The following is a 16,282-nucleotide window of genomic DNA, read 5'->3' as shown; positions in this document are numbered from 1 at the left end:
AGCTGGGGCAGGTCCAGTGAGGCGGGCACGGGCAACGGATGCAGGCTCTTCCTTTCTGTCCTTAAGTAAAGTGGCTTTTGAAAGAGCCCACCTGGCTCAGAGAAGGCTGAGAGAGAAGGGGCTTTTTCTGTCTTCCTCTGGTCTCCTGCGGAGCGCTTCTCGCGAAGGAGTCGCAGGACAGCAGACACCCAAGGAAGGGGAGGTGCTGGTGGTGGTGTCGCCACCGCCCCAGCCAGAGTGCTCCCCGTCCCTCTGTCCCTTCACGCCATTCACTTATCGAGCCACGTGTTCACTCCCTTGCTCATTCATTCGACAAATTGTCCTTCACCCCTACCCTGGCTGAGGCTGGACCCTGGGGACACCCGATGCTGACGTGACCGAGATCCCTGCCTGCAGGTGCTCCTGCTCTAGTGACCGCACTAAGGCACAGGAGGGAATTTCAGTGAACGTGTTCCCAAGCTCTAGGTCCTGGGAGTGGAGGCCTGGCCGCAGGTGGTGGTAATGGTGGTGGGTGCACCCAGCCTGGCCTGGCCTGGCCGCAGATGGCAGTAATGGCAGTGGGTGCACCCAGCCTCATCGTTCCCTCAGCAACTGATTCATTTGTTGAACATTTGCAGTGTGCCAGGCCCTGAGCAAATGAGTTGAGGTCCTTCTCATTTAATGGGAGCCCAGAGCTGCCCCCACCCCTGGCCCCACCAAGGGAGGGGGGCTGGTCCCCTGGCACGGGTCAAGGCCCTGGGCCCACATCCTCTGTCTTCCTCTCCACCCCGCAGTGCCCATTCATCGACGATTTCATCCTGGCCCTCCACAGGAAGATCAAGAATGAGCCCGTGGTGTTTCCTGAGGAGTGAGTTGTCCACCCAGGGGACCAAGGGGGCTACCACCCACTCCTGGTGTCTGAGTTTTAGCAGAGCTTTTGCCCTTTGAGGACCCCACCCCAGACTGCAGATAGGAAGGTGGCGGTGCTGTTCCCCGGAAGGGACCCTGAGTAGAAGGACGGGTGGGACTCTGGAGCCGAGGGTCTCTGCAACGTCACTGTACGGATGGGAGCCCTGAGATCCAGGGTTGGCCAGGGATGACCACAGGCATCATTCACACGACTCCTTCACCGCAGGCCTGCCTGGGGTCAGTGGCGCCAGCCCCACCCAGCCCCTGAACTCAAGGGGAACTTCTTCCCCCACTCAGGGTCGGGGAGCTTCAAGATGCCAGTGCGTGCTCCCGTTTCACAGATGGAAAGAGGACGCTCTGGAGGAGAGCTGTCATGGGGCTGGGACTCAGTGAGCCACTCTTCCTCCCCACTCCTCCCGTTGTGTCTGAGGTCTCTGAGCATAGCAAGGATGTGGGGGAGACCTTGCTCATGCATAGTTCGCCTCATGATGGTTTGGCCACCGTGGCAGCCGGCCTGAGCTCCCTGGCTCCTCTTTTCTGAAGTGAAATGGAGGCCGAGTGCAGTGGCTCACACCTGTAATCCCAGCACTTTGGGAGGCTGAGGCGGGCAGATCACCTGAGGTTAGGAGTTCGAGACCAGCCTGGCCAACATGGTGAAACCCCATCTCTACTGAAAACACAAAAAATTAGCCAGGCGTGGTAGGGCGCGTCTGTAGTCCCAGCTACCCGGGAGGCTGAAGCACGAGAATTGCTTGAACCCAGGAGGCGGAGGTTGCAGTGAGCCTGGGCAACAGAGCAAGACTCTGTCTCAAAAAAAAAAAAAAAAAAGAAGAAACTGAAATAGGACTTGTCCTTAGCAACTCCTGCTGTCTCCTGCTCATTTCCTATGTGGTCCCCAAGCCCCGTTGAGCCCTCTTCTTCCCTGTCTCTGGGCCTTGTTGCCACCTGTGTTCCTTGCCTCATTCAGGCCTCAGGCCCATCCCCAGATTTGTGTGGCCACCTTCCCCCTGGTCTCACTGCTGCTGGCCTCCCTCCAGTCCAGCCAACACAGTCGGGTGGAGGCAGCCCTGACACACAGAGCTCAACAAATCTGCCCACATCTCCGGCCTGAAGTTTGTCTGAGGCTTCTCAAAGCCGCGCCCTGGCCCTGGCATTCACGCATCTCCGGGTTCTGCCACCCGCTCATCTGGGGCCGCCTCACTCCCTTTCCCGAGCACCAGCCAGCAGGCCTCTGTCCATTTCCTCCGCATCCTGTGATTGCCTTCCCTCCCGGCCTCCGCAGTTGTACCCCTGGTGCCTCTCATCCTGCTGTACCCCCTGCCAGCGATGTCTTTCTCCCCAGCCCAGGGATTTTAAAAGGGATGACGCATCTAAGACAACAGGGGGAACCAAAGTCAACAGTCCGGAGAGTGGCTTTCTGGTCCCCAGTCTTGGAAGGATGGACTCCCCAAGACCACTGCTGGCAAGGAAACTTGGGGTTTGAGCAGAGAGAGTTGGGGCTGATGTGGTGCTGGGCGGCTGCTCCTGCCCATCTGAGTCTCCCATCTCTGCCTGCACTCTTCTGGCTGGCACTGTGCCAGCCTGCTAACCTCCCTGGGCCTCAGTTTCCTCCTCTGTCAGAGAGGATCTCCTCTGGGTGTAGAAGAGGATGAGGTGGTGAGTGGGACCGAAGCCCCTGGTGTCCCATAAAACGACTCTCCTCACCATCTTTGCCACCCAGTGGGGTGTCCAGCACCCATGGAACTCTGTGTGTGCCTCTGTCCCGGAGGGAGACTTGACCTCCTGCTCGGGAAAGGCTCTCCAAGCACTTGGGAAGCTCCCTCCTGTTGTCCGGAACTCAGTCTTCCCATCTGAGGGGCGAGGGTGTGGGGAGGAGAGGTGGACAGGAAAGGGGTCCTCATCAGCGATCCCACCCTCCTCTCCTTCCTTCGCCCTCTCCAGGCCAGAGATCAGCGAGGAGCTCAAGGACCTAATCCTGAAGATGCTAGACAAGAATCCCGAGACGAGAATTGGGGTGCCAGACATCAAGGTCGGGGAACTGGAGGTCTTGGGCTGGGCTGGGACACAGAAAACAGGCGTCAGTTTCCCTTTCTGGAGAGACCGACACCAGGCTGCATGTGTGCTGGGTTTGGGTCTGTGGACTTTGGACCCCTCCTGGTGATTCTGGTAAAGGCTTGGAGTCCTTTGCTGACTGAGTGTCTACCTATGGCCTGACCTCTCCCCCTCTCCCTGCCCTCTCGGTCCCGACAGTTGCACCCTTGGGTGACCAAGAATGGGGAGGAGCCCCTTCCCTCGGAGGAGGAGCACTGCAGTGTGGTGGAGGTGACAGAGGAAGAGGTGAAGAACTCGGTCAGGCTCATCCCCAGCTGGACCACAGTGGTAAGAGGGCCGGGGTAGACGCTCCCTTGTCCTGGAGGGTCTGCGGGGCCTGGGGGGCCTGAGCCTTGCTCTGTGCCCGCCTCCATTGGGGGACAGAGGCCTGCCTGGCCAGACAGCTGTGATCCTGGGCCACTGGAGCCGCCATTCTGCTGGAGGCCCATGGAGTGAGCCCGTGTATCAGTTAGACGGCACCTGTGTCTTCCCCAGAGCCCATATCAGGAGGTCTTGTGGTCGGGAGACCAGGAGGCTTGGTGAGGAGAGTAACCGATTTAAAGAAATACCAGGCGCAGTGGCTCACACCTATAATCCCAGCACTTTGGGAGGCCAAGTCGGGTGGATCACCTGAGGTCGGGAGGTCCAGACCATCCTGGCTAACATGGTGAAACCCCATCTCTACTAAAAATACAAAAAAAAAAGTAGCCGGGCGTGGTGGTGGGCGCCTGTAGTCCCAGCTACTCAGGAGGCTGAGGCAGGGGAATTGCTTGAACTTGGAAGGCAGTTGTAGTGAGCTGAGATCGTGCCACTGCACTCCAGCCTGGGAGACAGAGCGAGACTCTGTCTCAAAAAAACAAAAAAAATGGCCGGGCGCGGTGGCTCAAGCCTGTAATCCCAGCACTTTGGGAGGCCGAGGCGGGCGGATCACGAGGTCAGGAGATCAAGACTATCCTGGCTAACACGGTGAAACCCTGTCTGTACTAAAAAAATACAACAAACTAGCCGGGCGTGGTGACGGGCGCCTGTAGTCCCAGCTACTCGGGAGGCTGAGGCAGGAGAATGGCATAAACCCGGGAGGCGGAGTTTGCAGTGAGCTGAGATCCGGCCACTGCACTCCAGCCTGGGCGACAGAGCGAGACTCCGTCTCAAATAAATAAATAAAATAAATAAATAAAAAATAAATAAAAAAGAAAGAAAGATATAGATGGCCTTTGCTGAGCGGCAACAATCACCGTGACTGGAAGAAGCATTTCCTTCCGTCCAGACGGTTATTGAACTTCCGTTTTCCAGGCACTGCCGAGGACACGGCAGGGGAATGGCCTGGGCAACCGTTGGATTGGAGAAGTGGCCCCAAAGCCCACGTATCAGTTCGATGGTGCCTGCGTCTCCCCCAGAGCCCACTCACGTTTCGGTTTTGCTCCTCTTCCTCTGCTCAGCTTCTGTGTGGGCACTTGGAAGTGGTTCACATAGTACCTAGTGGCCACTTGGGGCCACTGAGAGCCCTGCCCTGCCCCTGCCTGAGAGTCAAGTGAGTCGGCAAGCACAAGGCCAGGAGCCAGAGCTGGGGCCACTGCCCCTGGCAGGGCCTGGCCTTGCACTTTATCCCCCGCTGCAGGGTCCCGGCCCAGCTAGGACCAGCTGGCTGAATCCCTGCCCCCTATGCTTACTTGGCTCTGTGGGGTCCCTGGAACCAGGCAACTCCCACGGGGTCCCCATGGCCACTTCTCTGGTCTTAGCCACCACCTCCTGTCTCCCAGACCACCAGAAGAACCTCCTACGCTGTCCTTTGCTTCTACTCTCACTCCCCGTCCCCCCGATCAATGCTCAACTCAGCACCCAGCATGGTCCTGGTGGCATGAATGTGTCACCTCCCAGCTCAGAGCCTGCTTCTCACAGGGCTGCTGTGTCCCTCAGAGTCGGGCCCCCAGCCTGCCCTCCCCCTGCCCTGTTTTTCTGCGGGGCTCCTGCACCGTCCCCTCATCATGCACTCGACTCTGGCCACGTGCCATGGAAGAGGCTGCCCTAGAGCCTTCAGATTTTGCTACCTTCTGCCTGGGGAGCCCCACCCCCGACTGCCATGGGACCTGCTCCCTCACTTCCTGCGGCTTTTTAAGCCAGAGTCCCCTCCGAGAGAGAAGCAAGCCTTCCCTGCGTCACACCTCATCGCCATTCCTTGTTTTATTTTTTCCTTTCCACTTACTGACATACATATTTTGCTGATTTTTCTTCTTTACTGAAACTAGAATATAAAACTTCTTCTCCTGAAACTAGAATATAAGCTATATGATGGCCGGACTCAGTGGTTCACGCCTGTAATCCCAGCACTTTGGGAGGCCAAGGCGGGAGGATCACTTGAGGTCAGGAGTTTGAGAACAGCCTGGCCAACATGGTGAAGCCCCGTCTCTTCTAAAAATACAAAAAATTAGCCGAGCGTGGTGGCGGATGCCTGTAATCCCAGCTATTCAGGAGGCTGAGGCAGAAGGATCATTTGAACCCGGGAGGCAGAGGTTGCCGTGAGCCGAGATCGTGCCACTGCACTCCAGCCCCGGGCAACAAGAGCGAAATTCCATCTGAAAAAAATAAAAAGGCTATAGGGCTACATGAGGGCAAGAATTTTGGCCTCAGTGTGGCCCCAGTGCCTAGAGCAGTGTCCAGCACACGGTAGGCAGCCAGTGGTGACCAGTGTTGACAGGATGGATGGAGACAGGCGAGTGAGTGAAGGGACTGGCAAGTGTGCTGCTGGCTCTCTGCATGTGTGTGAGTCAGCGTGTGTGTGGGCAGGGCATGGAACCGTCCTTGGCATGAAGGAGGGACAAAGGCAGAGAGCCAGGCTGCAGCAGCTGCCCCCCTCCTGGCAGCCCCCCTGGCTCAGCCACCGACTGCGGCTCAGCCGCTTCCCGGGCCACTGTGCAGTAGCATCATCTTGGCATCCTCTCTGCGGCCGGAAGGTGGGAAGGATGGCACAGCATCCTCCATGGCGTTGCTGCCGTAGTGAGAAGGTATTTTCTTTTTTTTTTTTTTTTGAAACGGAGTCTTGCTCTGTCGCCCAGGCTGGAGTGCAGTGTCCGGATCTCTGCTCACTGCAAGCTCCGCCTCCCGGGTTCACGCCATTCTCCTGCCTCAGCCTCTCGAGTAGCTGGGACTGCAGGCGCCCGCCACCTCGCCCGGCTAGTTTTTTTGTATTTTTTAGTAGAGACGGGGTTTCACCATGTTAGCCAGGATGGTCTCGATCTCCTGACCTCGTGATCTGCCCATCTCGGCCTCCCAGAGTGCTGGGATTACAGGCGTGAGCCACCGCGCCCGGCCGGCCGAGAAGGTATTTTCTAATGGACTCCTACTTCCAGCCCTGGCCCTCCCCACTCTTTTCAGCCTGGCCTCGTGGCCCCTTCATGGACCGGTCCCGGCCCCCCTCCTCACGCACCAGCGGCACCCAGCTCCTCACCGTTCCGGGACTTTGCCGCCAGCCCCCGTGTTCTCATCCCCGCCATGCCATGCTGTGCTGATTGAAATGAGACCCACGCTGCGGCCCCCTTGGCAGCTGCTCTCGGGGAATCGGAGCAGAGGTGGCGTGTCTGGGAGCCTGGGGCCTGTGCTCCTCACACCGCCATGTCCTCCTCAGATCCTGGTGAAGTCCATGCTGAGGAAGCGCTCCTTTGGGAACCCGTTTGAGCCCCAAGCACGGAGGGAAGAGCGATCCATGTCTGCTCCAGGAAACCTACTGGTGTAAGTACTAGTGGGCCGAGGCCTGCCGGGTGCTCCCTAGAGTCAGGTGGGGAGGCCTGAGGCCCATCCTCCCACTCTCACTGTCGTTGGGCCGAGGCCAGAGACTGGGGACTTCCCCAGGTCTTGGAGTTGGCCCCATTTGCACCTCTGTCCCCTAGGTTAGTCAGGGCGAGAAGGGACCTTTTGGGCCCAGCCCTTGCTTCATTCCTGGGGCCAGCATCCCTCACATACACGCTTCCAGGGATGAGGAGCTCACGCAACCCCTCCATGGGACAGGAAGACCCTTCTTCCATCAAGCTTGATGTCACTCTCCGACTGGGTCCAGCCCCTCGGAGGCTTCAAATCTGCGGCCTTGGCCGGGCGTGGTGGCTCAAGCCTGTAATCCCAGCACTTTGGGAGGCCGAGATGGGCGGATCACGAGGTCAGGAGATCGAGACCATCCTGGCTAACACAGTGAAACCCCGTCTCTACTAAAAATACAAAAAACTAGCCGGGCGAGGTGGCAGGCGCCTGTAGTCCCAGCTACTCGGGAGGCTGAGGCAGGAGAATGGCGTGAACCCGGGAGGCGGAGCTTGCAGTGAGCTGAGATCCGGCCACTGTACTCCAGCCTGGGCGGCAGAGCAAGACTCCGTCTCAAAAAAAAAAAAAAAATCTGCGGCCTCCTTAGCCCTTGGCAGCCTGGCAGAGGTTTGCAGACGGGTTGATGTCGGCTCCCTGTAGGCTGGCGGGCTGTAGAGGAGGGGCGCTGGCCCCTTTGCCTGGCCCTGGGGACTGTTGGCTGCTCTCCCAAGTGGCCCCGGCTGCCTGCAGCCATTGCTGGGGCTGTGCGCCCAGTCAGCACTTTGTGAGTGCTTGTCCAGTGAGTGAGCAGGGACAGGCTGGCCAGTGGAGCGCGGGAGAGGAACCCGCATTTGCCGAGGGCTCCCCACAGTAAGCCATGCCTGTGGATTCGCCACCTCCTAGGAAGGTCCAGAAAAGCAGCCCCTCAAACCCGTGCCCCTCGTCCTCAGCAGTTCCACCTTCTTCCACTGTAATAAAAGCCAGTCTGGGATGCTGATAAGGCCTGCTGGAGTTTGTACACAAACCTGCAGAGAGAAAACGGTCGGGGTCCTGAACCACAGCATTGTCCTGGAACAGCCACTGCCTTCCTCTGGCCCCGGAGGGAAGCTTCAGGGAAGGGGCTGGCGGGGCTCTGTGTGGAAGGCGCACTCCCCTTGGCACTCCCAGCGCCAGGCGCTGTCCCCAGGTCCATCCGGGCCCACTATGTTGGTGTCCTGTGGTCTCCCTCTCGTAAGAGGGCCCTTCAGAAGAGTCGGGTCCCCTGGTAGTGGATGAGCTGACATCTGCTCCCTGCTGGAGGTGCTTGCACCCAGGGAGAGTCACATAATGAGGTGTGGGGCCTGGAAAAGGCCTGGAGATCCCAACTGCAGTTTTTCTATCATCTCTTCAGTGAGGTAGTTGCGGTTGGGGGAGGATTCTCTGAATTCATCTAGGAATATAGGCCCCTGACGCTGGAATTGTGCTTAGTGCGTGTGTAGCGAGGGGACGTATGTAATTTGACATCCAAATGGGGGCACTTTTGAGAGTGAAAGGGGAAGCCATTCCTAATTATGCCAGCACGGTGGCTCATGCCTGTAATCCCAGCACTTTGGGAGACCAAAGCAGGATTGCTTGAGCCCAGGAGTTCAAGACCAGCCTGGGCAACGTAGCAAGACCCCATCTCTACAAAAAAAAAAAATTAAAAAATTAGCTGGACGTGCCGGGCGCGGTGGCTCAAGCCTGTAATCCCAGCACTTTGGGAGGCCGAGGCGGGCGGATCACGAGGTCAGGAGATCGAGACCATCCTGGCTAACACAGTGAAACCCCGTCTCTACTAAAAATACAAAAAAAAATTAGCCGGGCGTGGTGGCGGCGCCTGTAGTCCCAGCTACTCGGGAGGCTGAGGCAGGAGAATGGCGTAAACCCGGGAGGCGGAGCTTGCAGTGAGCCGAGATCGCGCCACTGTACTCCAGCCTGGGCGACAGAGCGAGACTCCGCCTCAAAAAAAAAAAAAAAAAAAAAATTAGCTGGACGTGATGGTGGACGCCTGTAGTCCTAGATACTCAGGAGGCTGAGGTGGGAGGATTGCTTGAGTCTGGGAGGTGGAGGTTGCAGTGAGCCAAGATTGCACCACCGTACTCCAGCCCGGGTGATAGAGCCAGACCCTGTCTAAAATATGTATATATATATTTATAATAATTATGCCAGGACATCAGGTGGAATCAGGACTGTGTCCAGTAAACCTGGACACCTGGTCCCTCTGACTCAGAGCCTATGGTCCAGCACCCTCTAGTGGTGGCACAAGCCAGACACAGGATAAAGACAGTACCTAGGTTGTACCTGGCAAACAGAGTGACAAGATTGGGCTTAATACTTTCCAGCTATAAAATTATAGAATTCTGTGACCCAAGTTTAATTTGGCGGTAGAGCTTTTTTTTTTTCAGTAGAGATGGAGTGTTGCCATGTTGCCCAGGCTGAACTTGAACTTCTGGCCTCTAGCGATTTGTCCACCTCAGCCTCCCAAAGTGCTGGGATTACATGCATGAGCCACCACACCCTGTCTCTAGGTTTAACTTTGAAAGTAGATTTTACCTCATCAAGTCCCAATATTTATCCTTGATAGACTGTTTTGGTTTTTTTGTTTATTTGTTTGTTTTCAGACGGAGTTTCACTCTTGTTGCCCAGGCTGGAGGGCAATGGCACAGTCTCGGCTCACTGAAACCCGTGCCTACTGCATTCAAGCAATTCTCCTGCCTCAGCCTCCCAAATAGCTGGGATTACAGGTGCCTGCCACCACCACACCGGCTAATTTTTCTATTTTTATTAGAGACGGGGTTTCACCATGTTGGCCAGGCTGGTCTTGAACTCCTGACCTCAGGTAATCTGCCCACCTCAGCCTCCCAAAGTGCTGGGATTATAGGTGTGAGCCACTGTGCCCGGCCATAAACTGTTTTGTATACTTTGGGATAATTGTAGAAACTCTGTAGTAAAGTTAAGTGGGGTGGGTCCTTTTTAAAGATATCAAGGCCGGGCGCGGTGGCTCAAGCCTGTAATCCCAGCACTTTGGGAGGCCGAGATGGGCGGATCACGAGGTCAGGAGATCGAGACCATCCTGGCTAACACGGTGAAACCCCGTCTCTACTAAGAAATACAAAAAATAGCCGGGCGAGGTGGCAGCGCCTGTAGTCCCAGCTACTCGGGAGGCTGAGGCCGGAGAATGGTGTGAACCCAGGAGGCGGAGCTTGCAGTGAGCTGAGATCCGGCCACTGCACTCCAGCCTGGGCGACAGAGCCAGACTCCGTCTCAAAAAAAATAAATAAATAAAAAAAAAAAATAAAGATATCAAAACCCATTTACTGATTATTTTTTAAAAAAGACATTTTGGGAGGAAAATTAGACACATAAATCTGTTGAATATGTAACGGAATCCTAAGACTGATAGATGGACTCTGCCCTGTGAACAAGGCAAAGAAAAAAGCAAAATGAAAGCCCCTCTGCCCAGATCTGCTGGGGGCTGACTGAGGTCCACACAGAAGGCCCTCAGGCCGGGCACCGTGGCTCACTCCTGTAACCCCAACACTTTAGGAGGCTGAGATGGATGGATCGCTTGAGCCCAGGAGTTTGAGACCAGCCTGGGCAACATGGTGAAACCCTGTTTTTATAGAAATAAAAAAATTAGGCTGGGCGCGGTGGCTCATGCCTATAATCCCAGCACTTTGGGAAGCTGAGGTGGGCAGATCACGAGGTCAGGAGATCGAGACCATCCTGGCTAACACGGTGAAACCCTGTCTCTACTAAAAAATACAAAAAATTAGTCGGGCGTGGTGGTGGGCACCTGTAGTCCTAGCTACTTGGGAGGCTGAGGCAGGAGAATGGCGTGAACTGGAGAGGTAGAGCTTGCAGTGAGCTGAGATCCGGCCACTGCACTCCAGCCTGGGTGGCAGAGCGAGACTCTGTCTCAAAAAAAGAGGAAAATTAGCTGGGTGTAAAAGGCATGTGCCTGTAGACTCAGCTACTCAGGAGGCTCAGGTGGGAAGATCGCTTGAGCCTGGGAGGCAGAGGTTGCAATGAGCCGAGATCACGCCGCTGCACTCCAGCCTGCACGACAGAGCAAGACCCTGTCTCAAAACAACAACAACAAAACTACATACACAGAGAGAAGGCCCTTGACCAGGCTGATAGTCAGAGGATGTAGGGAAGTCAGCTGGGTCAGACTGTGAGAGGCTCCAGAGGCCGTGCTAGGAGGTTTAGACCTCATCTCTGGTCAATGGGGGGCCACGGAGGCATTGTGGGCTGAGTCTGGGGGCTGGGAGACTGCCAAGGAGCAATTGCTGTGATGTAGAGAGGCCAGAGGGAGGCCAAGCTTGGGGCAGTGGGTGAAGGGGGCTTTGAGAGATTCTGGGATTAGCCGGGCGCGGTGGCTCACGCCTGTAATCCCAGCACTTTGGGAGGCCGAGGTGGGTGGATCACAAGGTCAGGAGATCGAGACCACGGTGAAACCCCGTCTCTACTAAAAATACAAAAAACTAGCCGGGCGAGGTGGCGGGCGCCTGTAGTCCCAGCTACTTGGGAGGCTGAGGCAGGAGAATGGCGGGAACCCGGGAGGTGGAGCTTGCAGTGAGCCGAGATCGCGCCACTGCACTCCAGCCTGGGCGACAGAGCGAGACTCCGTCTCAAAAAAAAAAAAAAAAAAAGAGAGAGATTCTGGGATTCAAATTCCTGTGTGTGTGAGGGAGAGTATCCCCCTGAGGGTATATTCTGACCCTGAGGTCCCTCTGTCCCTGGTGTCCCCTGAACAGGAAAGAAGGGTGTGGCGAAGGGGGCAAGAGCCCAGAGCTCCCCGGCGTCCAGGAAGACGAGACTGCATCCTGAGCTCCTGCATGCACCCAGGGCCACCCGGCAGCATACTCATCCCGCGCCTCCAGAGGCCCACCGCCCTCATGCAACAGCCGCCCCCGCGGGCAGGGGGCTGGGCACTGCAGCCCCGCTCCCGCCCCTCCCCCATCGTGCTGCATGACCTCCACGCACGCACGTCCAGGGACAGGACTGGAATGTATGTCATTTGGGGTCTTGGGGGCAGGGCTCCCACGAGGCCATCCTCCTTTTCCTGGCCCTTCTTGGCCTGACCCATTCTGTGGGGAAACCAGGTGCCCATGGAGCCTCAGAAACGCCACCCGGCTGGTTGGCATGGCCCAGGGCAGGAGCAGAGGCAGGAGACCAAGATGGCAGGTGGAGGCCTGGCTTACTGCAACTGAAGAGACCTCGCGCTGGGGCCGGGCAGGCCTGGCTCAGCTGCCACAGGCATATGGTGGAGAGGGGGGTACCCTGCCCACCTTGGGGTGGTGGCACCAGAGCTCTTGTCTACTCAAATGCTGGTGTGCGGGCTCGGACCCCTCACTGAGGAGAGGGCCAGTGTTGGAGAATTCTGATTCCTTTTTTGTTGTCTTTTACTTTTGTTTTTAACCTGGGGGTTCAGGGGAGAGGCCCTGCTTGGGAACATCTCACGAGCTTTCCTACAGCTTCGGTGGTTCCCAGCACACCCCACCATTATTTGGCAGCCGAGCGGACGGAGCTAACTTTCCTGGACTGTGTTTCGCGTTCAGCGTTATCTGGAAAGTGGGCTGAACGGAATCAAGCTCTGAGCAGAGGCCTGGAGCGGAAGCACCACATCGTCCCTGCCCATCTCACTCCCTCCTTTGATGGCTCCCCAGAGCTGAGGCTGGAGAAGACACCAGGGCTGACTTTGACCGAGGGCCACGGACGCGCCAGGCCTGTGGCCCTGCACATGCTGAAATAACTGGAACCCAGCCTCTCATCCTACACTGGCGTACCCATCTGGCCCCAAGAGCTGCACTCACATTCCTACAATGAAGGACAAACTGTCCAGGTTGGAGGGATCACGAGACACAGAACCTGGAGGGCTGTGCACACCGGCAGGTGGCCTCTGCGGCAGCTGCCTCACCCTGAGGACATCAGCAGTCAGCCTGCTCAGAGCGGGGGTGCTGGAGCGCGTGCAGACACAACTCTTCCGAAGCGGCCTTCGCCTTCTCTCTGGGATCAGTGTCCGGCTGGCCGGCCTGGCGTTGGCTGACCAAATGCTTGTAGAGGTTGACCCCCACAGGGAAATCACACAGGACGCAGACCTGCCCTGGAAACATGGATGGACGAGGGATTTTGGCCACAGGTGTGGGTTTCCCATTGGAGGAGGGTTTGTTTGGAGAAGGGAGGCTGACTGGGGGAGAAACCCAGATCCCGCTGCATCTCCGCGCCTGTGGGTGCATGTCACGCCTCCACGCGCACACGCGTGCGCGTGCCCATCTGCTGCACACAGCTCACTCGTATGTCCTGCACTGGTACACGCATCTGTAATACAGTTTCTACGTCTATTTAAGGCTATAGGAGCCGAATGTGCCCCGTTGTCAATGGGTCCACGTTTCTCCCCGGCTCCTCTGTGCTAAGGCAGAGTGTGGCCCAGGGCTTAAGAAGTTATTCCGTACTGTTTTTAAGAACACTTTTATAGAGTTAGTGGAAGGCAAGTGAAGAGCCAATCACTGATCCCCAAGTGTGTCTTGAGCATCTCTGAGCGTCTGGTCTAGGGGGACCACGTCGATCAGACCCACCCTTGGAAAGCTCTGGGGTGGACCCAGTTGGGATGCTCACCCCGTCACTGAGGGTTTTGGTTGGCGGCGGCGTTTTTGAATGTAGCACAAGCGATGAGCAAACTCTATAAGAGTGTTTTAAAAATTAACTTCCCAGGAAGTGAGTTACAAACAATAAAAGCCCTTTCTTGAGTTAAAAAAAAAAAAAAAAAAAAAAAGGCTTGTGTGTACATTTTCTGCATCTGGATACATGTTCTTTCTTTCTCAGCAGCTGGAACAGCTGGCTTTGTAGAATTTTCTGGAAGTGCCTGAGGCACCCTAAGTCCCTGAGCAGGACAGTGGTGAGAGGTGCTCTCGGGGGAGGGAGGGAGAGGGAAGGGCTGGCTCAGGAGGTGACGGGGCTGCAATCCAGGGTACAGCTGAGGCTCCTGGGTGGGTCCGTGGCCACTCCTTGGGAAGAACTGCCTGTTTCACAGGGGCTCAGGAGGCCAAGGTCTGGTCCAGGTAGGAGCCATATCCGCTTCTCTTGGGGCAGAGGTCCCTATGGTGTCACGGGAGTGCCTGTGACACCAGCCCAGTGACCTCCCATCCCCACTTAGCCTTGGACACTGGTACAGACTTTTAGGACGCCGCACCTCTGTTCCCATGGTACAGCCCTCCAGGGCAGTGACGGAAAGAGTCATCATTGAGGTCACACAGGCCTGAGCTTGAATCCAAGCTTTGCTACTTAAACAGTGTGTGACCTTTGACAAGTCATTGGAGGAGCCTCAGTTCCCTTATTGGTATGATGGGAATACTCCCGTGGGGGTATTTTGTTTGTTTGGGGTTTTTTTGAGACTTGCTCTGTCGCCCAGGCTGGAGTACAATGGCGCGATCTCGGCTCACTGCAACCTCCGCCTCCTGGGTTCAAGCGATTCTCCTGCCTCAGCCTCCCGAGTAGCTGGGACTACAGGCACCCGCCATCACGCCCCGGCTAATTTTTTGTATTTTTAGTAGAGACGGGGTTTCACCATGTTGGCCATGCTGGTCTTGAACTCCCGACCTCAGGTGATCCTCCCGCCTCAGCCTCCCAAAGTGCTGGGATTACAGGCATGAGCCACCACGCCCACCTCCCATGGGGTTTGAATGCAAAAAATGCAAACTTTTTCTTCTACCCTCACAGCACAGCAGTGGACACAGAAGACTTCTGAGACCAACTGTGTGGGTGCCCCCCTCCCGCATATCCCTTCTGCGGCAGACACCAGCCGGGTGTCTTCTAACTCAATTCTCACACTGTCTATTCAGAAGCAGTATCAGATCCCACAGGCTGACGCAAGCCCGCAAGACAGTCCCTCAGTCAGACACCAGTCACAAGTCCAAGCCTCTGGAGTTTCTGTCCCACCGGCTTCGAGTTGGGGTTCCCACAACCCTCTCTTTGGGTTTGATTAACTCAAGTGTCCACTCAAGGGATGCTAGTAGGATGTGGCCAGGATGGAAAGAAGCAGACGGACGTGAGGGATATGCGCGAGGCCAGAGTGACAAGACCATGCGTGGGCTGGCCATGCGGGTGGGAGAGGAAGGAGTCAGGGGTCCCCCAAGCTTCCAGGCAGAAGCTCCCCAGACACCAAGACCAGTAAGCCCATCTTGTTCTCATTTCTTCCCCCCCTACTGGAGCCCCTCAAAGGCAGCCCTCTCCATCTCTCGCCTCCTTACTGGTCTCCTAGCCTTGGTCCTTGGCCCGCTGGTCCATGCCCTCCCTGGCTGCCCGAGTGATCTTTCTGAGCACCCACCTGACCATGCCCCTCTCAGAACCCTGCCATGGTCCCCACGGTGCTCGGCCTGGTGCTCAAGGCCCCGCCAGCCCCTCTGGATGCCCTCCCCACTCCTGTCCCACCCTCTTGCCTTGCTCCCATTACTCTTCAGGCCCACCCATTCCTGCGGGACACTGCCTCCTCTCAGTCCCTGCCTCTGCTTGTCAAGGTTGACCCCGCCCTCCAAGGTCTATTCAGCAGCTGGAAAAATCCCTCAGTGGGTTCATCGAAATGGTCACCAGATCGATGCAGAATTGCAGCGCGGGAGGGCACCTGCTAAACTTCTCACTCGGTCCCCACCAGAGTCCAGGAGGGACCGTGCCTAAGGCACTGGAGCGTTCACAGGGACCAGATTCTCCGTGCCCTCAGGCGCTCCCACTTCTTTAAGGCAATCTGTGCCAATATCCATCTACCTCCCTGCGAAACACACCCCATAGCTGAGAAAGGGCTCCCCACTGCAGTCGGCCTGCTCCCTCCACCCCAACTCCCAACTCCCCATTCAGTTCGAAGGGGCAGTTCTAGAATCTCCGAGGGAGTTTTTTAAAAATCCTCATGCATAGGTCCCACCTTCAGAGATTCTGGGTCAAATGGTCAAGGATGTAGTCTGGGTGTCAGGATTTTTTTTTAAAATATATTTTATATTTAAAAAATTGTTGTAGCAGTTTTAGATTTTTAGAAAAATTGAGCAGAAGATACAGACAGGGCTGGGAGTGGTGGCTCACGCCTGTAATCCCAGCACTTTCGGAGGCCGAGGCGGGTGGATCACTTGAGGTTAGGAGTTGGAGACCAGCCTGGCCAACATGGTGAAACCCCGTCTCTACTAAAAATACAAACATTAGCCGGGCGTGGTGGCGGGTACCTGTAATCCCAGCTACTCAGGAGGCTGAGGCAGCAGAATTGCTTGAACCCAGGAGGTGGAGGTTGCAGTGAGCTGAGATCACGCCATTGCACTCCAGCCTGGGCAACAGAGTGAGACCCTTTGAAAAAAAAAAGAAAAGAAATAAAAGAAAAGAAAGAAGGAAGGACAGACAGTTCCCATATATCCCCTCAACCGCCACCTCCCGCCAACCAATTTCTCTTATTATTAACATCTTGCATTGGGATACATTTGCTTCCATTTATGAGCCAATCTTGATACATTATTATTAA

At 56.2% G+C, this 16,282-nt stretch overlaps 1 protein-coding gene across 2 annotated transcripts in view; it reads left to right on the top strand.

Moving 5' to 3' along the window:
• Nucleotides 1–13,543, top strand: part of CAMKK1 (calcium/calmodulin dependent protein kinase kinase 1) — a 33,288-nt gene extending 19,745 nt beyond the window's left edge. For both annotated transcript variants that reach the window (XM_025362442.1, XM_025362443.1), the window contains exons 12-16: nucleotides 774–847; nucleotides 2,830–2,917; nucleotides 3,139–3,267; nucleotides 6,602–6,705; nucleotides 11,544–13,543. In XM_025362442.1, coding sequence (XP_025218227.1) covers nucleotides 774–847; nucleotides 2,830–2,917; nucleotides 3,139–3,267; nucleotides 6,602–6,705; nucleotides 11,544–11,616 — 468 coding nt within the window. In that variant the 3' untranslated portion in view covers nucleotides 11,617–13,543. The remainder of the gene's footprint in view (nucleotides 1–773; nucleotides 848–2,829; nucleotides 2,918–3,138; nucleotides 3,268–6,601; nucleotides 6,706–11,543) is intronic.
• The last annotated feature ends 2,739 nt before the right edge of the window (nucleotides 13,544–16,282 follow it).

Source organism: Theropithecus gelada, chromosome 16, assembly GCF_003255815.1.
Source record: "Theropithecus gelada isolate Dixy chromosome 16, Tgel_1.0, whole genome shotgun sequence".
NCBI lineage: Eukaryota > Metazoa > Chordata > Mammalia > Primates > Cercopithecidae > Theropithecus > Theropithecus gelada.
The sequence above is the reverse complement of the archived record's forward strand: the minus strand, read 5'-3'. Positions and strand labels throughout refer to the sequence as shown.